This window comes from Bubalus kerabau, chromosome 13, assembly GCF_029407905.1.
Source record: "Bubalus kerabau isolate K-KA32 ecotype Philippines breed swamp buffalo chromosome 13, PCC_UOA_SB_1v2, whole genome shotgun sequence".
NCBI classification, from domain to species: Eukaryota; Metazoa; Chordata; class Mammalia; order Artiodactyla; family Bovidae; genus Bubalus; species Bubalus kerabau.
Window position 1 is genome coordinate 61,959,641 of NC_073636.1, and position 25,393 is coordinate 61,985,033.

At 54.5% G+C, this 25,393-nt stretch overlaps 1 protein-coding gene and 1 non-coding gene across 3 annotated transcripts; both read left to right on the plus strand.

Moving 5' to 3' along the window:
* Positions 1 to 6,756: 6,756 nt before the first annotated feature.
* On the plus strand, positions 6,757 to 21,371 carry MYLK2 (myosin light chain kinase 2). 2 transcript variants are annotated; one of them, XM_055544712.1, is made up of 13 exons: positions 6,757 to 6,895; positions 6,993 to 7,092; positions 7,581 to 8,079; positions 9,416 to 9,717; positions 11,523 to 11,628; positions 12,186 to 12,279; positions 14,347 to 14,456; positions 14,551 to 14,692; positions 17,920 to 17,990; positions 18,093 to 18,221; positions 18,569 to 18,721; positions 18,857 to 18,989; positions 20,412 to 21,371. In XM_055544712.1, exons 2-13 carry the CDS (start codon positions 7,041 to 7,043, stop codon positions 20,490 to 20,492), a joined length of 1,872 nt encoding a protein of 623 aa, XP_055400687.1. In that variant the 5' UTR covers positions 6,757 to 6,895; positions 6,993 to 7,040; the 3' UTR covers positions 20,493 to 21,371. The 2 variants fall into 2 exon arrangements, with proteins under 2 accessions (XP_055400687.1, XP_055400686.1); XM_055544711.1 differs by having other exon boundaries at positions 6,799 to 7,092.
* On the plus strand, positions 15,177 to 15,247 carry TRNAG-GCC (transfer RNA glycine (anticodon GCC)). The gene has a single exon. It is a non-coding gene; the product is annotated as a tRNA-Gly (tRNA).
* Positions 21,372 to 25,393: the final 4,022 nt, after the last annotated feature.

The following is a 25,393-nucleotide window of genomic DNA, read 5'->3' on the forward strand; positions in this document are numbered from 1 at the left end:
GTGGTCAAAGTGCCAAGTGAGTGCAGCCAGAAGGTGCTTTGTCCCAGGCCACTCACCCTTTATTTGAAACCCCCATTACCATCCCAGGTGCGACCCTCTTCTCCCAGCAGTCTCTCAGAGCTCATCACGCACCCCCTGGCTCATGTGGTAACCCAGTTCAGCAGACGGGCCTGGAGAGTTATAAATAGCTCGGGTAGGCCAGGAAGCCAACCGGTGCACCAGGACAGAACATGCATTCCCCGCTTTTGGAGCCATTTCCTGGGATCGTGTGCCGGGAGTGACTCTTATTGCAGATAAACTGATTCCTCTCCTCTCCAGGGTCTGCACTCTGCCCTTGAGTCTTGCTTCTTTCTGTTTGTGTTTGTCCCCCTGCCCCCACAGGCCCTGCCTTTGGAAGGTGGTGCTTCCAAGTCTACTTCTGGGACATTTCCTGTTCTTGGAACAGCTGCACCAGCCTGGGGTACCCTCCTGCTACATGATCCTATAGGGAGGTATCCAGTGGCCATGGGCAGTTTTCAGATGACCTTGTTCCTCTGACGTCATTAGATGGCTATTTTTGGCTTTGCTGTTTGTGCTGTAGAGAAATTGGGCTGGGATGGGCGAGAGGGAGAAAGCATGAAAGAGGGTTCGGTCTCGGTTTCTCATCGTCCCAGGGCCCTACCAAAGTAGGAGCATTTATACTTCAACATTCACAGAGCACCTACTGAATGTCAGGCCCTGCAGCTACCAAGTTGTGACATAATCTAAGTATTCTTCACTCGCCCACAAATTCACTGTTCAGCAGGCGTTTACTTGGTGGTGCGGAACAGTGACGATGAGTGAGGGCTCCGAGCCTGATGGCTTGGGTTTGAATTCTAGTCCCAGTGGAATCCCACATCTGAAACCTTGGGCAAACCTCTCTGTGACTCAGTTTCCTCTTGGAAACAGGACTGATAATAGTATCTACCTCATAACGTTACCATGAAGATTAGAGGAGTTCACATCTGCGTCTGGCACAGGGTAAATGCACAATAAATATTAGGGGCTATTACTATTAACAACAGAAGCACCACTGTTTGTACTGAGTCCTTGGGATATAAGGTTGACTGACATGGTCCTGATCTGTTCTGAGCTGGCACCTGATCCCTAGAGCCCCAGGTACTGGGGCAGTACACGCAGCCAATACAAGTCAGAAGGGAATACCTGCTGTGTGTACTGTGAGACCCTAGCTTGTGGGAGCATTCCAGGAAAACAGGTGAAGTTCTTGCCCTGGGAGAGCCTCAGAGCAGTGGTTTTTAACTCTGACAGCACATCAGAATCTTCTAGGCAGGTTTGAAAAATAACACTCTGAGCCCCACCTCCAAATGTGCTGCTTCAGTGGTTTGAGCTCAAGAGGGGCTCAGACTTTAGAAGTCATGAAAGTTCTCCAGACTTTCCCACGTGCATCAGGGTTGAGAATACAGCCCAGGCTAGAAGGTTGTGTGTCCTGGGAGTACCCTGCCGACTACCTCAGGACTGCCTCAAAGGTGGCCCTCTGACTCGTGGGTTCTCAAATTTCAGGAGTGCATGAACGCCCCCTGAAATGCTGGTTATAAAGACTGATTCCTGGGGCTCCATTTGAAGGAGGCTTCATTTTAAACAAACTCTAGGGCCTAGGCACTGAGAAAGCCTGCCACAGCCATACCTTCAGCTGAGAAGTCACTTGTGGTCCTCAGTCCCCAAAACTGTACCTCTGAGACCCCACGGTGTTTTACATCTCATGTGTAGCTCTAACCATTTTCTGTCTTGAGTTGTAGAAATCTGTATATTGATATCTTGAATTATTTATCGCCTAAGAGTTACGAATAGTCATTTCAAAATGTCTCAAAATCCAGACAAAGCATAAAAATAATCTCTCCTCCCACACCTGCATGTATATATGTGTGCTGCCAAGTCGCTTCAGTTGTGTCCGACTCTGTGCAACCCCATGGACTGCAGCCTACCAGGCTTCTCCGTCCATGGGATTCTCCAGCAAGAACACTGGAGTGGGTGTATATATGTGTATATGCATACATATCCCCCCAGATATTTTCTCTACAAATATTTTTAGCAACAAAAAGAACCCACTTCATGAAGAATTTTGCAGTCTTTTTTTCCCAAAAAAATGTACTATATGGTGATTCTGGAGCTTTTCCTCACCTTCATCTCTGTGTCCCCATAGTGACCAATTTAGTTCTTGCCACAGAGTAGGGCTTCCCTGGTGGCTCAGATGGTAAAGAATCTGCCTACAATGCAGGAGACCTGGATTCCATTCCTGGGTCAGGAAGATCCCCTGGAGGAGGGCATGACAACCCACTCCAGTATTCTTGCCCTGGAGTATCCTAGGACAGAGGAGCCTGGGGGGCTAAGGTCCATGGGGTCTCAAAGAGTCTGATAGGACTGAGTGACTGACACTTTCACAGAGTAGAGCACTTAGTAATAATCTTGGCAATAAAATTCTACAGTTCTGGGTTGAACAATGAGTGTCATTTAAACTTCCAGAGAAATCTACATCTAGTTGGTCACACAATGTCCATAGATCTCTGCTTACCCTCCTTGGAGGAAAGGACTTGGGTCTGTGGTAAGGACAGCAGCCTTACTTACCAGGACTGTCCCTGGGGCTGAGAGGTACTGCCAAAGCCCCAGGCTCAGGGACCCAAGATGGGAGAGGGCAGAAGAAAACAGCCCTTAGTTGCTCCCATATCAGGACTGGAGGGAAAGTCGTGAGGAGAGTTGGCTGCGCTCTTTGGAGTCAGAAAGGTCGTTGCTCAACTCCCTGGATTTTCCATCACAGCCCAGCAGGCAGAGGGTCAGGCCGGGAAATGTCTCCTCTGAGCCGGTCCTTTTAAAGCCTCTTGGCTAAATCTGTTTCCTCCAGGAGCCAGGGAAGCCAGTGCCCAAGTGGAGTTAACCCCTCCACACCCAAGGAATTCTCCCAGGGATGGTTGAGCCTGGGAGCCCAGGCTTCTGGAATGCAGAGCCTTCCAGGGCAAGAGGCCTAAGGAGCCGTGAACTCTGGCTGGAGAAACCTTCTCTCTGGCCTTGTTAAATCCAGCAGGCATAATTGCATCCTCCTGACCTTAATTCCCCTGGCGGGTTTAATTGGCCCTGGCATTGCCCCACTTCCTGTCCTGCCGCTGTAGAGGCGGGGGTGGGGGGTGGGGGTGCATGGCTGCACAGCTGGTGCAGGGTGGGAAGGCCCCTTCTAAAGGGTGGGCAGGGGCTCTGGCAGCCCCGAGGCAGGTGGAGGAGGTTTCCCCAGCCCTGTGCCTCCCAGGCAGCAGCTGGCCAAGCTGAGCTCAGCTCCGGCGGGTGGACAGGCGAGCAAGCTGCAGGCAACCCCGTGGATCCAGAAGCAGGCCAGGCTCTCGTCTCAGTAGGAGTGAGTGTGGAGAACCCTCCAGGGACAGATGAGCCTCCACCTGGGGGGTCCACGTGATGGAGACCCTACAGGGCAGCAGGCGCTGGGCCAACCACTCTACATCCCCGTGCTTGCTAAATGCTCCCAGCCATCCGTGGGAGAGAAGCAATGGGACAGAGTAGTTATGAGCTGGGCGTTGTGTTAGCTGGTTCAAACCCAACCCTGTGACTTTGCCCTGTGACCCAGTTTTCCTGTCACATCTGTGAAATGGGGATGAAACAGCTGATGTTTATATAGCACTTAAGTACCCACGCGCTGTTCTAATGCTTTATGTACATACTTCCCCTATGATGAAGGGGCTCGTCCTATAAATGAAAGACAAGAGAAAGCATTTGCCCGAGATTTACAGTCATTAATCTGAGAGCGTCACTGCCCAACCTCCTCAGCCACTGCTCAGCAGGACTGTGGTAAGGATGGAATGAGGACGGGGCCTGGCCCACTTGGTAAGAGTTATTATTTGGGAATCGTAACAGTAACAAATGTAGCAATGAAAGCCCCTTATGTTGTCCCAGCCTGGATTTTGGTCTCAAAAGGTGGCTGTGGATCTGAATCTGGGTGATTCGTAGTTCTTCAATAGCTGTGTGACTGTAGGGACAAACCTCTTACCCTCTCTCAGCATCAGTTTCCTCATCGTTAAGAGAGTCTAGCACTTGGCACCTAGAGTCCCTTGTGAAGATCCAACAAACTGAGCAAAGCCCCTGGCAGAGCCCTTAGTGGCCCTTCACGGGCACTCACTCAATAACGATCAGTACTGATGACCACGGTCATAATGAGAAGACATCAGCAAGGGCCATCATGATAGAGTAATCCCACGAACGTGGTCCAGAGCCTTGGACCCAGTTACTCATCAGGCACTGGTTGGCAAGTGCATTTTGTACCGGGGACACGTGTGAGCATCATACAGCCCCCTGCCCTCGAGGGGCTCTCGGACAGTGTCATTGGTGGGATCAGCCCAGAACTGGAAGGAGCAAGAGGAAGGAGTCCAGCATTTCGAGCTAAACCAGAACATGCTGTGGGGACAACCAAATAGAAGGCCAGGGGTCCATATTATAGGCACAGACAAGAAGATTTCAACCTTCAGAATGTTAGGAGGCCCATAAAACTGGTACCCGGCAGGGAGCCAGGGTGAGACACAGTCTGGGAAATTTTAGGCAAGAAAGAGAACTCTGAGCCATAAATAAGAACATTTCTGGCCCAGCTCCCTTCCTTGAAGAGTGATTTTTGGCAAGTTACTCTTTGGATTCTGCCGTCTTCACCTAGAAGACAGGTTGAGATCCTTCACAGAGTTATTATCAAGGTGATGTTTTAAGACAGTATGGATAAAGCTAATAGGAGGCACTAAAAAAATGGGATTTCCCATCTTTTCTGAGAGCCTGGGTTCAGATTCCAGCTCAGCCCCTTCCAAGCCCAATGGCTCTGGGTCAGCTGCTTAACTTCTCTGTGCTTCAATTCCACCATCTGTAATGGTACCTACCTCACTGAAGATTCCAAAGATCTGGTTCCGAAGATCACATGAGTGAACCTACACAGGAGCCCTTGGAACAAGGGTCAACACACGTGGCGAGTACTGTATAGCTGCTAGTATTTTTGCTTCCTAGAAAAGTCAGGCTGTCAGCTAGGAAGGAGAGGAATGGAATAGGGGAGGCCAGGTCAGAAGAGGAGGACAGACTGAATAAAAGGCAGCAAGCTGGGGAAGGGGCTCCAGCTCTGGTGTTTGCTAGCCTTCAACTGACAACCCCGACACTTTCTCACCTAAGAAAACATCATTCATTTTGAATAGTAATCTGTTCACATAATTTTAGGTTCAAATAAAAAAGTAGAAGAGTATGCAGTGACATCTTTCTCCCACCTCTGGCTCCCAGTTTCTTAGCCTGTCAAAGAAAACTTCATGCTTGTAAAGGGAAATTGTATATATTAGATATATTGCTGCTGCTGCTAAGTGGCTTCAGTTGTGTCCAACTCTGTGCGACCCCAGAGACGGCAGCCCACCAGGCTCCCCCGTCCCTGGGATTCTCCAGGCAAGAACACTGGAGTGGGTTGCCATTTCCTTCTTCAATGCATGAAAGTAAAAAGTGAACGTGAAGTCGCTCAGTCGTGTCCGACTCTTCACGACCCCATGGACTTCAGCCTACCAGGCTCCTCCATCCATGGGATTTTCCAGGCAAGAGTACTGGAGTGGGGTGCCATTGCCTTCTCTGATTAGATATGTTATGCTCACTATTATAAATTTTACCCCCTTTTGCACAAATGATAGCACCCTCTACATGCTGTTCTGCATGTTGCTTTTCGTCCCCCCATTTTGTAGGTTGCTTCTTGTCAGTTCACTCACAGCTTCTTCCATCTTTTTTACAGCTACACAATTTCCTACTGTTCAGATGTTCTGTATTCTCAAGCCATTTCCCCCTTCCCTGTCTCAATGGAGGGCAAGAGTTGCTTCCTCTATTGGATCATTGGAGGACCTGGGCCCTGCAGTGGGGTTGGAATGACTGGATGGGTCACCACAGTCAGGACCTGAACCCAGTCCTGAATCCACTCCAGAACTATTTCCAACGCACTCAGCTTGGGGCTAGTACTCAAGGTGGCCTGCAGAGAAGCTCTGGGCACAACGCCTGGGTGATGGAAGGCCCTTTGGATCATACCTCTCCCCATCCCATCTCTGCTTGAACACCTTGGGCTGGAGTGGTCCCTGGGTCACCACTGTGGAGGAGGATCCTTGGAAAAGATTCTCCACCAGCCAGCTCCCCCACTCTCCAGTGGGCCATTGGAAAGCCCTGTATCAGCTCAGGGGAGCAAAAACACTGACCATCTCTCACAGCTGTTTGGAACAGCATCCATCTCCCCAAGAGCCCAGGAAAAAGACATTTCAAAAGAAACGGCTTTCAGGCCCATAGGCAAGTTGAGCAAGCGCCCCCGAGACCTTTTCTTAATCAAAGATGCTCCACGCTGGTCTGGAGGCCAGGTGCAAGGCTTGTGGACACAGAGCTGGGTGCTGGGGTCAGGGTTACTATGCCTGGGCCTGTGTGGTTCCAACCAGGCTCCGGGGAACCCCAAGAGATGTTGGCAGAGCCAGAGCCTGGCCTGAGCATAGTCTTGCCCTTCAGCCCTGTCTGAGAGCTCCCTCATCTACCTTGTCCCAAGTCAGAGATACCAGGCAAAGTCTGGGAGAAGGCTGCTCCCCCGGGGCCCCAGGTGCCCCCTCCTGCTTTCTCTTCCTGCTTGTTCCAACACCACTCTCCCCTCGGTCGGTCCACGGGAAGAATGCTGTGTCCTCTGAATGGGGGCCAAGAGTGACAGGTGGTGGCAGTCAGAGTTGCATGGCCCCTGGTGTAAGAGATCCTCTCCCCCGTCCCCGCCTCCTCTGCCTGCACCCCTGCCTCCGCCTCTGCCCACCAGGCGCCGGCCTTACAACTGCCCAGGACGGCTCCCGGGCAGCCGCTGTGAGACAGACGGACACCAGGTCGCCCCTCTCCACTCCAGGTGCCTCTGTCCCCTCCGCCGGCTAGCCCCCGCCTCCTCTCAGCCAGACAGGAGGAGGCATCCAGCAGCCCGACACACCTTTCTCTTCTTTCTGCAGCTGGAAAGACTTGAGTTAGACAAGCAGAAGCACACGCCTCCCTACCTCATGGCGACGGAAAACGGAGCAGTGGAGCTGGAAATCCCAAGCTCATCAACAGGTGCCAAGCGGGGGCCAGAGGTGGAGGGAGGAGCTTGGGAAGGGGTGTTTGAATCCAGAGCTGGGCCGGTGCTCTGGATTTGAAGTGGGAGTTCTGTGCCCAAGGCTTCTTTGTGTGGCACGTGGAGGACCCAAAAATCAGAATTATCTCTGGATAGGGTAGGACTGGGTCAAGGGCCCACGGGAAGCCTTCCCCAGAGAGACCGGGAAAATGTGAAGTTCCCGTGGATGAGGTCTGAACACTCAGAGCAAGTGTTGGGGGGTGGGCTCAAGGCCCACCAGGGGCCCAGAGCCCTGCACCCAGGGCCTCTGAGGCCCGGACAGCTCATATTGGGAGCCCACGGAATGGCCCCAGAAGTTCAGCGGGACAAGTGCTTGTAAACTGTGGCCTGGGTAGGAACCTGGGCCCAGAACCGGTCCCTGGCCAGCCTGGCTGGGGAAGGAAGGGTAGGAGGGTGGATCCTGACTGGTGTTTCACCTTCTTTGCAGACACGGCACCAAAGGGTGCAGCAGGCGAAGGACCCCCAGCTGCAGAGAAAGACCCTGGGCCCCCAGATCCACAGAAGGATCCTGGGCCCCCAGATCCAGAGAAGGATGCCGGTCCCCCAAACCCAGAGAAAGAACTTGAGTCCCCAGACCCAAAGAAAGAACCTGATCCCAACTCGACGAAAGATACTGAAGCCCCGGCCCCAGAGAAAGGGGACGGGGCCTCGGCCCAACCCTCAGCCAGCAGCCAGGGCCCTGAGGGAGAAGGAGGCCTGCAGGGAGAGCCTGCGGAGGGCTCAGCTGGGCAGCCGGCAGCCCTGCCCCAGGAGACAGCGACAGCCGAGGCCAGCGTCAAAAAGCCCGAGGCTGAGCAGGGGACCCCGGGCAGCCAGGACCCTGGAGAAGCCAAGGAGCAAAAGAAGGTAGCAGAGGGCCAAGCACCGAGCAAGAAGGGCTCACCCGCCTTTATGCACAGCCCCAGCTGCCCCGCCGCCATCTCGAGGTGAACGGCTCCTGCCTGGGAGTGGGGAGGGGTCTGCGTTACTGTCTGTCTCGGGCAATGTCACTACATGCAGTGCAGCTCCCTCTGTCCTAGGCATTGGCCTGACCGCCTGGTCTTCCTGCAGAGATCAGAACTCTGTGATAGTTCACAGAAGCCTGGAGTGTCAGGCAGCAGAGGACCTCAAAGACCCCTTCTCCAGGCATCTGGAGTCCAGAGCCCCCCTAACCCCATGGACTTGGATCTCACCAAGGGCAGGACTGAGATGTCAGGAGGAAAAGAAAACTCATCTTCTTAATACAGTTATTGGTATAATCTGAAAATATGACTAATAATCAGGCTGATAGATCATTACTAATACTCTTGAAGTGAAAAGTGAAGTGAAAGTGAAAGTCACTCAGTTGTGTCTGACTCTGCAGCCCCATGGACTATACCACCCATGGAATTCCCCAGGCCAGAACACTGGAGTGGGTAGCCTTTGCCTTCTCCATGGGACCTTTCCAACCCAGGGATTGAACCCTGGTCTCCTGCATTGCAGACAGATTCTTTACCACCTGCGCCACAAGGGAAGCCCAAGAATACTGGAGTGGGTAGCCTTTCCCTTCTCCATGGGACCTTCCCAACCCAGGAATTGAACCGGGGTGTCCTGTACTGCAGACGGATTCTTTACCAACTGAGCTATCAGGGAAGCCCACTATACTCTTAGAGCTGTAATACAGCACCAGTCTCAAGGTGCAATTCGTTAGCTTTACCTGAATGCCAATGATATAAGTGAGGTTATTAATGATATATTTATTGTAAACCACAATAATAACACTTACCATACCAGTTTGAACTACGTGGTAATATAAATAAGTATCATTAATACGTTATCTATTGTATCACCAAAATTTTATGAATCAAGAGCTACATAACCTCCCTAATTGTCACTACCTAATGATTAACCAAATCAGCAATCCTATTAACAGTTGTTAATGATCTCTTAGTGCATTGATACTCAAAATAGCAACACAGACATGGGAATTCTCTGGTGGTCCAGTGGTTAGGGCTCTGCACTTCCACTGCAGGGGGCATGGGTTGGTCGTTGGTCGGGGAACTAAGATCCTGTATGTCGCATGGCATAGCGGGGAAGAAACCACCACCACCACCACAGACATTTACGGTGTTATTAACATCCCCGGATTTTATATGAAGTGAATTTGGATTCACCATCCCACGTGTTTGGGTGGGGGCAAGGCTGTATCATCTCTAGATTGCAGACTAAGTTTTGGGAGGCCTGCCGGGGTAGGGGGAGCTGTGGCTGCTGAGGGTGTCACCCATCTGTGTTCTCACGTTTCAGCCTTGAGAAGCCACTGGCCGAGAAGCCCCTAGATGAGACATTAGAGCTCATCTTTGAAGGGGTGCCTGTGACCCCTGGCCCCACAGAAACTGAGCCAGCCAAGGTAGCAGAAGGAGAGAAGAACCTCCCGGGAGGCAGCCAGAAGGAAGGAGAAGAGAAGGCTGCAGGCCATGCTGGCCAGGCTGGGATGCAAGGGGACACCTCGAGGGGGATCGAATTCCAGGCCGTTCCCTCGGAGAGATCGGAGGTGGGGCAGGCCCTCAGTCCCACAGCCAAGGAGGAGGACTGCTTCCAGATTTTGGGTAAGCCGGGGCTGCCCTGGAGCCCAGGGAGGAGGGAAGGGGCTCTCCGTGTCTCCCCCGTCTCCTCACTTAGAGCACTAAACCCTTCTGAGCCACCTCACCCAGGGTGATACATCAAAGTGTCATCCAACCCACGGAAGTCTGAGTTCCTAGTCCCCTTCAAGAGACGGGGAAATGGGACTCAGGAAAGGGAGCACCCCAAATCCACAGCTAGAACAGGATATGAACCTGACTCCAGAGCTCTCTTGTTTACTTTCTTCTACATTGGCTAAAATTGAGTAAAAAAAAAAAAAATCAGACATGTTGGAGCACCACCAGTTCTCTGGACGGTGGGGTTTGATGTTACTCTGTAAAAGGGCTCAAATGCCCTTTTTAACTGCATCCTGGACGGGTAGGGAGGGTCATGGGAGCCACAGAGGGTTGTGAACTGAGGAGCACAGGTGTGTGTGTGTGGAGGGGGGAGGGAGGCGGTGACCAAGGAAGCTGGGCACATGAGATGGGCAGGACCGGAGTGGCCTCAAGTGCTGATGGTTTATTCAGCGAGCAGAAGGGAGCCATTGAGCATGAGCAAGCTTGGCCAGTAGGTGAATAGGGAAAGGGCCCGGGCAAGGGTGCAGCAGGCCTGGGGGGTGGGGTGAGATGGGGTCAGGAGAGCCCAGAGTGTCCTGACAACCCCCCTCCTCCAGGCCGAGGTGGCCTGGGAGACCTGCCAGTCTGCCTGGTGAGCGGCATAGTGCCACCCAGACAGGGTGGGAGGGCCTGGCGGCTGGGCGGCAGCCAGGAGCCCTGCCTCCTCCCCTTAGCAGCGGCACAGACCTCCAGGGCCACTCAGCCCAGCAATCACATCCTCGAGGGACGGACCTGAACAACCTCCAAGGGCCGTCTGATTTATCACCAGCCGGCTTCCCCTGCGGCCTCTTGCTATTTATAAAGAGGTTTCCATTCCGGGTGACTCAGCCTGTCGGCGTCCAGGGCCTGCTGTTCCCCGTATTGTCACTAGGTGGCAGCAAGTCTCTACCAAATAGCTCCATCCCCGGCTCCTCCCCGCCCACCCCTGCTCCTGGGCCAGGGCCGGGGGATACCCATTCCACAGGTGGTGAGAGCTTGTGGTGTTATTAGAGGGGATGGTAGGCAGGTCCTATCCTCGACTCCTTCAGACACAGTAACGCCTATCTGGCATGGCGCTCCACCATTATAGTTGAAAGTGAAAGTAGCTCAGTCCTGCCAAACCCAACTCTTTTCAACCCCGTGGACCGTAGCCCATCAGGCTCCTCAGTCCATGGAATTCTCCAGGCCAGACTACTGGAGTGCGTTGCCATTCCCTTCTCCAAGGGATCTTTCCGACCCAGAGATTGAACCCTGGTCTCCTGCATTGCAGACAGATTCTTTGAGCCACCAGGGAGCTCACAGTTGCGAACCCCCCACCCCCACCCCCACCCCCGCCCCGCTCCGCCCTTTTTTTAAATGGAAATGAAAAACTTTGGGATGGAGTCCTCATACCTTATAATGTGGGAGGGTCTGAGGAGTCCAATCAGCCATCCCCACTGTTGTGCCTGGAGAAGCTGAGCCCCACTCTGACAGAGGCAGAGGCCTTCCAAGGAGGGTGAGTGTTGGTTGCATAGCTGACATTGGAAACTGGGCCCCGAGCCCCTAGCCCCTAGCCCCTATCCTGGAGCCAACTGTCTCCCAGGTATCACTTGGTGAACGCCCCTGGATGGGGCCCAGGCCAGGCAGGAGGGCATGGTGCCAGGATGAGTCCTTAGCAGCCCCAGCACTGACCGAAATGGCTCTGCTCTGCTCCACAGATGACTGCCCACCGCCCCCAGCCCCCTTCCCCCACCGCATTGTGGAGCTGAGGCCCGGGAACATCAACAGTCAATTCAGTCTGAACTCCAAGGAGGCGCTGGGCGGGTGAGAACTGGGGCCCCGAGCCCCTGGCCCACGGGCGGGAGAGCGTGAAGTCCCCAGGCCTTACATCTGCCCCATGGGAGGCCCAGACATTCCGATCAGACGTGAGCCTCATGGTCACGATTGCTTCCATGTGGTCTCATGTGTCTGTGTGCAGGCTGTCACATGGCTGGTGTGTCAGTCACTCACACAAACACACCATTGGTCATTAGGTGTTTCCCATAGGAAGCACCTAATACTGTCTTGTCTGTCTCAGTTTGGAGTACCACACTGACCCCTTCAAGATGATCCTCTGTTTTGTTAGAAGTCCTGAAGTTCCCTCCCCCGGGGCCTGGTGCCCTTGCCTGCCTGTGAGGTGCCCATCAGGGGCTGTCCTTTGATGAGCCTACCCTTCCTGAGCCTGTGGTTTGTGCATGTCAGCCGTGGTCTCTGCAGTAGAGCTCACGTTTGGGGAGGGTACTGGAGCTGGCTGGGATTTCCCCATCTCACAGGGAACAGAGCACAGGCCCTCCACACTTGGCCTTTGCAACTCCCTTACTCTCAGCCTCTTCTCTCTCCAGCGGCAAGTTTGGAGCGGTCTGTACCTGCACAGAGAAGGCCACAGGCCTCAAGCTGGCAGCCAAGGTCATCAAGAAACAGACACCCAAAGACAAGGTAGTGCAGTCTGGCTGTGGGGAAGGGGAGGGGATCCTTGGAGCGGGTGCCTCTCACCTCCCGCCACCCACACGTCTGCACCAGGGGCCGGGGGTGAGAAGCTTGGTGCTCCAAAGACATCACACAGATCAACAGATAGACAGGCGGACAGTCCTGCCATAGGGGCCTGATGCCCCTGACCATAAACTTCACCCCACAGTTGGTGAATTTATCTTGGGGACTTCCCCTTCAAGCCCTCTGGTTCAGGTCAGTAAGGGCTGATGCGCACAGGCTCTGGGCCAGATGCTGTGCTGTGCACTGGACGTCCCCGAGGGAAGCCAGGTGGTCCCTGCCCCCCAAGAACAGCAAGGGAAACAGGCTTCAACACCAGCCCGGGCCTGGTTCAGAGCAGAGTTCGTTCAAGGAGTGAATGAATGAATGAAGCATAGACTCATATGGAGTAAGGGAGTTGGGTATGTGAGGAGGTGATGGCAACCTAGCAGCCTGGCATGGTGAAAGCTATATAACTCAGGAAAGCTCAGGCGGAAGGGTGGGGAGAGGAGTTCTCACAGTGGAGTCTCCCAACTCACCCGCAGGTCAGCAAAGGGTCTCCTGAATGAAGGCTTTGAAGAAGGAGGAGCTGTTTTCCAATGGGGAAGGCAGGGGAGAGATTTTCAGACAGAGGGGACTGTGGATAGAAAGGCCTGAGGATCAGAAACGGCAGGTGGGAACCCTTGAGTCAAGATCAAGACCAGGGGAGCAGAGACAGCACATGCAGAGGCCTGGAGCCCAGAAGGAGCAGGAGAAGCAGCTCCAGAGGAGTGCTGGGAAGTCAGAAAGATTTTCTTCGTGACTCTTTCTCTGTTGCTTCCACTTAATGGGGCTTGGGTCCCAGGCCTCTATCATGGACCTGGCTCAGTGGAGATGCTCAAATGTGATGTGTAAATTAATTGGAGTCAGCTATTGATTGGTTAATATTGGGTACTTTTTCTGTGCTGTGCACTGTGCCAGGTGCTAGGGAAATGGCATCGAACAAGTCCTAACATGCTAGAGAGGGGGAACAGACAACTAAAACCAAACCGAAACATAAAAAGTGTGGTGTCCGGAGCCGAGACAGTGTTAAGAAGACAAGTAAAGCCAGGAAGGAACAGGGTGTGTGGAGCTGCTCAGATAGGATCAGGTGACCTTAGGCTTCTCTGAGGAAGTGGCGTGGAAGGTGAGATATTCCAAGGAATGGAATAATGGAAAATGGAACAGTTCAGGCAGTGATCCAGTGCTCTGGGGGAACAGATCTAGGGAGAGACCTGATCTGTAACATTTGCCAGTTTCCTTGGTGTAAATATTCCTACTGTGGTTGATTTCAAGCTACGGATGTGACCACTGGCTGGCAGACTTTCTGAAAGTGACAAATAATGGCAGCTGAAACTAGGAAGGCAGTGATGGGGGAGCTGAGAAATGATTGGATTTGTAATCTACTTTGGAGGTGGAGTCAAAGGATTTACTGATTGGTTGGATGAGGGGGTGTGAGGAAGCAAGAAGAAGAGAGAAACCCTGGAAAGCTCCTAACTTTCTGTACACTGGGGTTAAAAATGACGGCCTTTTGCTGATGGACATGCTGCGGGCAACTCAACTGTGGGGAAAGGGTAGTATCAAGGGTTTAATTTTGGACATGAGAGATTTGAGATGCCTATTAGGCATCCAAGGGGGAGGGACTGGTGTCTGGAGTTCAAAGGAGCACTTGGGGGTGGAGATATGTATTTGGGAATCAGTCACATCTGGATGGAATTTCCAGTCATGGGACTTGAGAATGCCCTGGGAGACAGTGTAGAGCAGGGAGGGCTGAGCGGGAAGGATGGGGCCCAGGATTCAGCCAGCAGGAGGCAAAGAACCAGCAAAGCAAAGGAAAGATGTCCCAACAGAAATGACTGTGTGGTAAGGACACAGGCTGGAGGGTTGGGAGAGAGATGGGAGGTGAGGAGACCAGCGAGGAGGGGGAGGGCAGTGGTCCAGGCTAGGCCCACCCCGAAGAGGGTGGAGGGCAGGGAATCATGATGCTCAGATGGTAACCCTGATGCTCCTGGTCCCCAGGAAATGGTGTTGCTGGAGATTGAGGTTATGAACCAGCTGAACCACCGCAACCTGATCCAGCTTTATGCGGCCATCGAGACCCCGCATGAGATCGTCCTCTTCATGGAGTAGTGAGTGTCGGCAGCAGGGTGGGGGCCTGGGGTTGGGGGGGAGCAGAAGGCAGCAGGCCCAGAGGCAAGCCTGTAGAGGGGTCTGTGCACACAGCATCGAGGGTGGCGAGCTCTTCGAGAGGATTGTGGATGAGGACTACCAGCTGACTGAGGTGGACACCATGGTGTTTGTCAGGCAGATCTGCGATGGCATCCTCTTCATGCACAAGATGAGAGTTCTGCATCTGGACCTCAAGGTACTAGGGGTGGGCGGCCTCCTGGGAGGGGTTGGGGTGGCATCGGACCACCTGAGATCATTGCTGCAGCCAACCATCCCTCCATCCCCCATGACTCCTTCTCCTCCTCCATCCAGTCCTTCCAGCTGTAAGAGTCAAAACAGGGGGCACATCAGAGAGCAAGAAAGACTTGGTCCCAGTCCTCTCCTAGTCTGGAGTTGTTGTAGTATTTGTTGAAAGGGTCTCTTGCCGTTCTGTGAGCCCCACATATAACACTAGCTGATCAGTGTTGCAGGAGCACCTGCCTCTGTGTAGGCCCCTGATGGGCACTGCTAATGTTTGTTCACTTATCCCACAAACATGTGTTGAGGGCCCACTAGATGCCAGGCAGTGTTGGTGGTGGAGACCCACTGGTGAACAAAATAGATAAAAACGCCTGCCCTCGTGGAGCTTATGTTCTAAAAGGGGAATCAGGAAGATGCATCAGTAAGTATAGTGTTGGGCTTCCCTGGTGGCTCAGCGGTAAAGAATCTGCCTGCCAAGCAGGAGACCCGGGTTCAATCCCTGGGTTGGGAAGATCCCCTGGAGAAGGGAATGGCAACCCACTCCAGTATTCTTGCCTGGAGAATCCCATGGACAGAGGAGCCTGGCGGGTTACAGGCCCTGGGGTCACAAAGAGTGGGACACGACTTAGCGACTAAAACAAGAGCAAAGTGTAGTGCACGGGGCAGGCACTAACAAGAGTGTGTGCTGAGAGAATGTTTATGTTCTTCTTGCTCGATACCTTGCACATAGCAGGTGAGGGAAAGCAAACACTGGGTTGGCAAAAAAGTTTGGGTTTTTCCCTAAGATTTTATGAATCCCTCCAAGTCTGATCAGCTGGCCGTGGCCGTGATGTGGAGTGGGCAGGGGCCCCATGAGTGCCAGGTAGCCCCATCTTTACGGCAGGCGTTAATGTTTGTGGGATCAATGGGAAGGCTAGTGGAGAAGATGAAATCTGAACACTGAGGCGGGTGAACGCCCGTCGGCAAAGTGGACAGTACTTTCATTCATTCATTTGGTAAATACATACTGAGCACCTGCTTCTGTGCCTCTGTGCACAGAGCACAGTGCTGGGCGTGGTTGTTGCCCTCTGGATGGTGAGGACATGACCCTATCCCCTGGAGCCTGAGAGGTCAGTGGTAGAATCAGACGTAATAACTCGATGAATAGATCGTTTTATTTTTTGTTAACATTTTTCTTGATTTTTATTTTTGACTCAACCTGCAGGGTCTTGGATCCCCCATCAGGGATCAAACCCATGCCCCCTGCAGTGGAAGCGCCAAGTCTTAACCATAGGACTGCCAGGGAAGTCGCTTAGATCAATTTAAACCACTAAAAGCATTATGAAAAAGTGCGTGAGTGTAACAGGGAGACATACAAGGTGGAACTGAAGAAGAAGGTAAAGGCCGGAGCATTCAAGGTCCGATACAGGAGATGCTGCCGGTGCTGTTGTGGACTAACCCCTCCGCTGTGCTTACTAGGGGTCAGAGGCACTCAAGGTGTGTCTAGAGTGTGTGACAGCCCTTTGGGTCAGGTGTGCTGTTATCATTGCCACTGACAAGTGAGGGAGCGAGGAGGGTAAGGGAATGGGTTTCAAAGGGGCCATTCTGACAGCAGGGAATTTAGGAGGTGGTCATAATAAGCCAGGAGAGATGATGGGGCTGGAACCCATAGCAGTGGGGGAGGAATGGGAAGTGGTCAGATGATGGACACATTCTGAAAATAGAGTCAGCCGGATTTCTGATGGTTTGGATGTGGGAGGGCAGAAGGAATGGAAAGAGTGCAGGTGCCTCCCGAGTTTCTGGGCAGAACTCAAGCCTGCATGACGGCAGTGGAGGCTGCCCTTCTCTGGTCCTTGGGGTAGAGCAGGGTCCCTGATTAAAATGCAGTGTCCTGGGAAGAAGTTCAACTTAAATCTCTGTGTCCTAAATGTGATTTTTTTTTCAGGATAGCAATAAGTTTTTCATCAGTAAAGGGTTTCATGGTCGAGTAGGCTAGGTGAACCGCAGCCTGAAGCCCCTTCCCAGGGTCCCAGCTGCAGGGCTTTTCAGGAAGTCCCCTGTCCTCGTCCTCCAAAAGGAGATCTGGATCTGTCTGGTTTCCCCTGCCAATTGTGTCCATGGAGCCTTTATTTTTTTAATAATTTTTTTTTCTCTTTTTTAAAATTTTCTTTTGGCTGTGCTGGGTCTTCATCGCTGTGTTTGGGCTTTCTCTAGTTGCGGTGATCAGGGGTCACTGTCTAGTTACGGTGTGAGGGCTTCTCATTGCGGTGGCTTCTCTTGTTGTGGAACCAGGCTCTAGGTGCATGGGTTTTAGTAGTTGTGGCTCATGGGCTCCAGAACATGGGCTCATTAATTGAGACACATAGGCTCAGTTGCTCCAAGGCGTGTGGGATCTTCCAGGACTAGAGGTCCTTGCATTGCAAGGACCACTGGACCACCAGGGAAGCCCTCCTTGGGGCCTTTGCATCCTCCCCGTGTTTCAGTGGAGCACTGTTGGGCTGTTGAAGTCACTAGAATCCTGCTCTGAGTGCAGCAGTGTGAAAGGACCTTCAGAAAGCCTCCTGTTTGGGGCCTCAGATCAGATACCACAAAGCCCAGATGAAGAACAGAATCCTGTTCTTCAGAACCCATCTGGGTCAGGAGGTGGAGGCCCTGGGGAACTGGAAGACTCCTGCCCATCTCAGCGGTCAGCACCAAGTTCCTCCAAGCCGTGTGTGGCCATATGGCCAGGGCTTCCAGTGTTTCAGGGGGTGCTGAAAATCAGGGTTCTTGTGCAAAACCTGCCTTTTAGCCATCATTAACGACTTACAACGTTTCTGCCCCACAACCTCGGATGAGTCCTGTGTCCTTGTGTTACACGAGGAGGAGATGGAGGCCCAGCGCAGGAGGGGTTAGCCCTTCAGTGACCTCACATGCTCACCTGTGCTTGGGGTGCCGGATTCCAGGAGTCTTGGCTGAGCACCTACTGGGTGCTTTGTTAGATGCTGAGGGTGGGGAGCAGGGACGCCTAGAGAAGAGCCCCTCTCAGGCCTCCAGATCCCTCTCTGTGTCTGGAACAGGTAGATCTGAGGGTCTCTGATGGGGGGCTATCCACTCTGGCAGCCTGGGCCTCTGGTCCAGGGAGCCTGGGACTTGGATGGACTGGGATGGGGAGGGAGGGTGAGCTGGGTCAGAGGTCAGTCCAGGCCACCCCCTTCTCCTCAGCCAGAGAACATCCTTTGCGTCAACACCACGGGCCATTTGGTGAAGATCATTGACTTCGGCCTGGCACGGAGGTACCACCTTGGGTGGGCAGGGTGGGTGGGACCAAGGGAAGGTGGGAAGGTGTCTGGGAATGGGCTGGGAGTTGTGCTCTGAGCTCTTGGCCTGACCTCTAGGTATAACCCCAACGAGAAGCTGAAGGTGAATTTTGGGACCCCAGAGTTCCTATCCCCTGAGGTGGTGAATTACGACCAAATCTCCGATAAGACAGACATGTGGAGCCTGGGGGTCATCACCTATATGCTGTGAGTGTTGATGGGTTTGGGGCATATGGGTGGGCAGCTGAGGCCAAGATCACTTCCACCTCCCCACTCCCTCAGTTGAGGTTTACTGGGCATTGGGGGTGCACTCATCATTCCTCTTCTTCACGGTAACCCTGGGAAGCTGGGATGATTATGGCCATTTTACAGATGAGAAGAGTGAGGCTCAGAGAGGGGAAGTGACTTGCCCAAGGTCACCCACCCAGATTCAAACCCAGGTCTGTCCCACTTGAGCAGCTGGGGTCTTTTCAGCTCACGGTGCTGCTTCTCAGGATCTGTTGCATCCCCAACCCAATCTTACCTCCCTGCCTCCTACCATCGCCTCCTTCCAGCCTGAGTGGTCTCTCCCCCTTCCTGGGAGACGATGACACAGAGACCCTGAACAACGTTCTATCAAGCAACTGGTACTTTGACGAGGAAACCTTTGAGGCCGTGTCAGACGAGGCCAAAGACTTCGTCTCCAACCTCATCGTCAAGGACCAGCGGTGAGGCTCACCCCCCAGGACATGAACCCCATGTGTGCAAAGTCCAGTGCATGTGTTGTGCCTGGTGGGAACTGGGCTGGGAGGCCGGCTCCCAGGCCTGCCGCCTCCTCTCACCATGCCACCCCCTCTCCACAGGGCCCGGATGAGCGCTGCCCAGTGCCTCGCCCACCCCTGGCTCAACAACCTGGCAGAGAAGGCCAAGCGCTGTAACCGCCGCCTCAAGTCCCAGATCTTGCTTAAGAAATACCTCATGAAGAGGCGCTGGAAGGTACCGCTGGACTGAGGCGGGGAGGAGAGAGGGATACGGGGTGGGAAGGGCACTGGCCCCATTAGCCCCGTCTTGGCTGGTTCGGTCTGGAAAACAGAACTGGCTTTTCTCTCTTTGTCCTGGACTGGCTCCTGCCCTGGGTGGTGGCCCTCCACTCACCCCCTCCACCCTGGGGAGGGGCATCCTTTTATGGCCTGGGCTCAGGAAAAGGTCTCTGATCCCCATGTCAGGCTTCTTCCCTTCATTTCATAAATACTTCTTGACCATCTACCACCTCTGGGCATTGGGGACACAGCAATGGATTTCAGTCTTCGTGAACTTACTTTTGTTAGAGGATGGGGAGTTATTAAAAGTAATTCCTTTTAATAGGAAGGCTTTTTTTTTTAAGGAAGGGCTCTTTTGGCTCAGACAAAGAATCTGCCTGCAATGCAGACGACCCAGGTTCGATCCCTGAAGAACCCCTGGAGAAGGGAATGGCAACCCACTCCAGTAATCTTGCCTGGAGAATTCCATGGACAGAGGAGCCTGGTGGGCTACAGTCCTTGGGGTCACAAAGAGTCGGACATGACTGAGCGACTAACACTTACACTTATTAGGAAAAAATAAGAATGGTCAGAAAAAAAAAAAAAAGAATGGTCAGGAGTGCTGGGGAGAGGCTGTGCTTCTACATAGGGTGGCCAGGGAGGGCACACTTAGAAGGAGCCTGTGAACAAAAACCTGAGGAGATGAGGGCTGAGTCAGGCTGGTATGGAGGGGGAGTGGCCCCAGGCAGTGGGAACAGCGGGCGTAAAGGCCCTGAGGCAGGAGCACGGTTGTGGAGTGTGAGGAACAGGTAGGAGGCCAGTTCCTCTGAGTGGAATAAGCAAGCGGCAGGAGAGGTGTCCGAGAGGATGGGGAGGCAGGGCGTGGAGAGACTCAGCCACGGTGAGGGGCTTTTTCTTGGAATGAAATAGGAACCAGGGGACTGCTTCCCAGGTGGGTAGCGCTAATGGGAAAGAACCTGCCGGCCAACGCAGGAGACATAAGAGATGCGGGTTCGATCCCTGGGTCGGGAAGATCCCCTGGAGGAGGGCATGGAAACCCACTCCAGTATTCTTGCTTGGAGAATTCCACGGACAGAGGAGCCTGGCGGGCTACAGCCCCTGGGGTCACACAAAGTCGGACACGACTAAGCGACTTAGCATGCACACACAGACCGCCATGAGGGGAGCGGTACTCAGGTTTGCTGACGGGTCTGTTGAGTGAGGCAGGGCGTCCTGGAGGCTGTGGTGTCACGGCGCCTCCTGTGGCCATTTTGTGCACTGCAGCCTCCCTGGCCAGGGGCCCTCCTGGGACGAAGGGGATCTTGGGAGACTCACAGCCTGTCCTACAGCTTTCCCCCTGCCCCGCTGCTGACCGGGACCCCTCTCCCTCATCCCTCAGAAAAACTTCATTGCTGTCAGCGCTGCCAACCGCTTCAAGAAGATCAGCAGCTCGGGGGCACTCATGGCTCTGGGGGTCTGAGCCCGGGGGAGCAGCTGAGGCCTGGACGCAGCCGTGCAGTGGCCAGGGCTGAGGCCACACAGCCCAGAAGGCCGGAGCAGACGGGCCAGATCGCCGGGCCAGGCTGGCCAGGATGAGGCTGCGCCAGGCTGGGAGGCTCGGGGCTCCCACGCCCCCGCGCGGTGACTGCTTCCCCGACGTGAGCCGCCTCAGGTGTGGCCTGACTCCATCCTGCTAGCGCCTCCCCAGACAGGGCTCTGGCCCCCAGCACAGCCCGGACGCCAGGGGCCCTGTTGTTCCCGCCTGGCTCCCCTTCTTGGAACTGCTGCTCTGGTGACCCCTGCTTGACCTCACCTGGGGCATCCCTGGCCTGGGCTTGTTCCTAGCTAGAGTGGGAGGGCTGGGGGTCCTGGCATGTGGGGCTTCTGCAGTTGTGGGTGGGAGGCCTCGGTGGGGGAGGATGGCAGACGGCCGGTTTCTAAGGCGCAGCTGCCCGGGGAGACAGAGCAGGCTTTGTGAAGGAGGGCCTCCGTGTCCCCACCCGCATGTCTCCCCACTCCCAACAGATAAGGCTTAGCACACACCATCTGGTGCAGGGCCCGGCCCCCGCCCACCTTCCTTGCGACCACCAACATACAGGAACTCTGTGTGAGAGAGAAGACGCCCAGCCCAGGCCTGGGTGGAGGGGGAGGGGAGAGGCCTGGGGGATAGGGGAGACCACCCCCGAGCTTGCCTGAAGGCCAAGCCAGCCTAACCCAGCCACTCCGGCCCCCATTCCAGGGGTCACCCACGGCCTCAGAGGATGGTGTCAGCAGGCCCAGAGGAGTGGGAAGGCTGTCGGGCAGCCCCCAACCTGCTCTCAGCTTGTGCCATGTAAATAAATGTACAGGTTGGAAGTGGCCCCCTCCCTCTATGTGTGTGCATCTGGGTGAAGTCACAGCTGGCCACCGTTCACGGAGCGCTGCCATGGGCCAGTCACTTCAGCAGCGCTACGAGTATGGTGTGATGCTTACTGATGCAGCCTCAGGAGCCAGACTACCCAGTGCTTGATCTGGGCAAGGGGCTGCCCGCTTGGTACCTTAGTGTGCTCATCTGTGAGAGGCCACAGCACCAGCCAACATTTATACGGGACTACTATGTGTCTGGGCTTCCCAGGTAGCTCAGCTGGTAAAGAATCCACCTGCAACGCAGGAGACCCCAGTTCAATTCCTGGGTCAGGAAGATCCCCTGGAGAAAGAATAGGCTACCCCTCCAGTATTCTTGGGCTTCCCTGGTGGCTCAGACAGCAAAGAATCGGCGTGTAATGCGGGAGACCTGGATTCGATCCCTGGGTCAGGAAGATCCCCTGGAGGAGGGCATGGCAACCCACTCCAATATTCTTGCCTGGAGAATCCCCATGGACAGAGGAGCCTGGTGGGCTACAGTCCGTGGGGTCACAAAGAGTCAGATGTGGCTAAGCACAGCACAGCACTGTGTGTCTGGCTCTATTTAAGGGCTTGTATGTCTGTTAACTCATTTATAAGGTTACGAGATATATATTATTCATATTATACAGAGGGGGGATACTGAGGCTTAGAGAGAAGAAGGAACTTGAAGGCTTTTCAACAAGTCAGAAGCTGGGGCTTGAAATGGACTATTCCACCTCCCACACCCTCCCACCTGCCCACTTGTGGGCAAGGCTCTGCCCACAAGTCCTCCCTGCTTCTCACCAGAACAAGGTATAGGCAGATAGCAGAGTCTCCAAGTGGAGCCAGGAGTTCGGGCCTGCAGCGATGGGCGTTCCCTGGGAGGCCTAGGGAGCGAGCTGTTCTCCAGGCTCATCCACGGGCGTCAGCCCTGCTCATCCCAAGCCTCTGCTGGAGGGAGCAGCCTAGACGGCAAGAGAGCTTAATGCTAATAGGGTACAGCCTTTCTGGCTGTGAGGACAATTGAGTAAATTGAGGCCTAAGCGGGACTTCAGCAGGAATGGCAATAACAGCAGCTCCTATGCACTGAGCTCCGAGAGGGGCACGGCCCAGACCCAGCTCTGTGTGTTCCGTGACTCTGGTCCCAGCGACCCCGCATGGTGGGCAGCTGTATTACGTTCATTTCTCTTGATGGAGCAGCCAAGCCTCAGGGAGGCGATGCCATTTGCTCAGGGTCACACGGCTAGCCCATGGCAGAGCCAGGGTTTGTACCCAGACAGTCTGGGACCAGAGCCCCCACTCTGAACCACTGCACTATCTGCCTCTGCGAAATCTTGGATGGAGACCTTGACCGCTCAGCCTTCCAGCCCCTGCTTCCATGAACACTGGCCAGGAGGGCAAGGCCAGGTCCTCACCAGACCCTGCCCTGTTCCAGCAGATGGGTGCGGAGTTCCCCTGCCACAGGTGCCACGTGGGACAGGATCGGGGGGCTCTGGGCTCTGGGCTCTGAGCCTGCTGGGCTTGCACTCAGGGCTCGGGGAGGGGGGGCGGCGCCTGGGGGAGCCTGGCTTAGGCTCTTGGTGGGAGATGTGTAATGGGCAGGGACCCTAGGGCCTTGGATCCCTTGCCTGCCTGTCTGCCCGCCACCTGCTAGCTGGGCCAGGCCTGTGGTTTCCTCCGCATTCTCTCAGCCGTGCTGGCCCCCACCCAGGCTGAGCCTCGGCCACACAGCATGATGATGAGGAATGAGTCACCGCCATAGTGGAGGGGTAAGGAAATGAGGTCCAGCCAGCACCGAGATCCAGGGCTGGGATCCAGCTGGGGAAACCAAGGCCAAAATAGCAGGCTGCTCAGCAGGGACAGGAGAAGCTGGGACTAGAACCCAGGACCCCAACTTCCAGCCCAGGCCTCATCTCCCCCTCTATGAAACAAAGGACAAAGGACAAAGTTTCGGAGGACAGCTTCAGCACCACTGTCCTCTGCCACCCCAAGGGCCATGGTGACAATCGAGAGATGGGACGGGGGGCTCAGTCACCATATTTCACAGGTGAGGAAACAGGTTCAGAGAAACTGATCTGCATGAGGCCACACAGCGAATGAACGTGTCCGGATAAGGAAGCCCACCCAGAGCCGTGGAACATGGCTGGTCACTGCCTCTCCTGTCTCTATTCCCTCCAGGGAGCACGCCTTACAAAGCTCTTTTTGATTCATCGGGTGCCTCTTTTGGGTTTCCCCTGGTCCCTGGAGGTAAAGGATATGGACTCGACAATATGGAAACAATGAAGGGGGGCGGTTCAGAGAGCTTTTGCTCCTCCAGGGCCATGGAGCACACTCAGGAGAAGGCTGGGGTGGCAGTCCTTGGTGTGGGACTGAACCTCTGCCCGTCTGAGGCTGGGATCCAGCCCCGTGGCCTTCACTAGTGCTCCCATCCCCAGCAGCCTCAGAGCTGCCCTAATGGAGGGAGTGGAGCCAGAGCCAGGCCCAGAGCTCGGGGCTGGGGCTGGGGTTCTGCAAGTCCCGGGCAGCAGACCCTGCCCCTTGCTTGGCGTGCCCTGCCCACCCCACTGCCTGTGTTGTGGGCTCCCCCTGCACAGTGCCCATCATGATGCTAATGCTATAATCTTCTCTGCAAGGAGCTCTGTTGCCCCATGGGGCCAGAGCCACCAGCTGCTCCTGCACACCATCGTAGGCAAACCCCTGCCCCTACCGTGGACTCTGAAGGGTTAACACCCTCAACAGGACAGCTCCTCCCGACTGGTCCCAGCTCTTTGGTCCCAGAGAGCGGAGCAGAGAGCAGCGTTCTCCAAGACTATTTCCTGCCTCTGGGCCTTGGCCAGGCCCACAGTGACCACCCCCATGGGTCTGAGGCCACATCTGGTTTGGATTACTCCAGGGCTGGTGACGCTGCCTTTTCCTGTCGGCATTCAGTGGCCTTGAATTCCACCAGCCACCTTGGACCCAGCAGGGCAGCTGTGGGAAAAGATTCAGCCAGTGACAGGGCCGCCCCGAGGGTGTGGAGCAGCCAGGGCTGTCCTAAGGGATGTGCCCACCTGGACCAAGCATCCATTTGTGCAGCTGCCCCCGCACCTGTTCCTTCCTTCACTCTAATGGGTGTTATTTACTGAGCACCAGGCACCGTACCAAGTGATTCCCACTTGTGCAGTCACTTCATCCCACGCCGTGAGTGTGTATTCACTTTATCCCATCCCGTGAGTGTGTATTTCAGCAGTTCAGGGATGAGGAAACTGAGGCACAAGGAGCTGACGGACAAGTGCATGGATTCCCAGCCAGTACGTAGTAGGGTGAGGATGCAAAGCAGGTGGCCTGACTTCAGACACATCCTATCACTTCACTGCAATTTCTTGAGACCCTTTTCTGGGCCTGGCCTTAAACCAGAGCCTGGAGAAGAATTAGTCATGGCCTTGGTCTTTGGGGAGTTCACAGTCTCTGGAACCCCTGGGGTGGGAGGTTGGGGATTGTAGTGAAGCTAGAAGGGCGTGGAAGAAGACACTTGCTTCCATTCTCTCCTCTCCAGTGGGAGTGACAGCCAAGCTGAGAGCAAACACAGAGCAGGCCTTTTCCAGACAGAGTGAGGCGGGTTGTTCCGGGCAGCTCCAAAGACTTGGAACTGAGAACAAGCTAGTCTCGAAGCATCCCAGGGGGCTTTTGCAGACGAGGAAGCAAGAAATAAGTCTGGAGAAGTTAGCAGGAGCCTCAAATGCCAGGCTGAACCCCAGCCATAGGGAACCATGGAAGGGTTTCAAATGAAAGAGGGACATGATCAGATCTGTGATTTAGAAGGATTGCTGCAGTCCGGGACATCACTGAGTGGGAGAGAGAGACTGGAGGCAGGGAGAGGCCAGAGGGAGGTTGGGGCATGACTGCTTGAGGGGGCTGTAAGGACTGTGGGGACAAGAAGATGGAACTGCAGACAGGCAGAATGGGGTTCACGTGGACCTGTGCACCCTCTCTCAGCCTCAGTTTCCTGTCTGTAAAATGGGATGATAGTACCTGCCT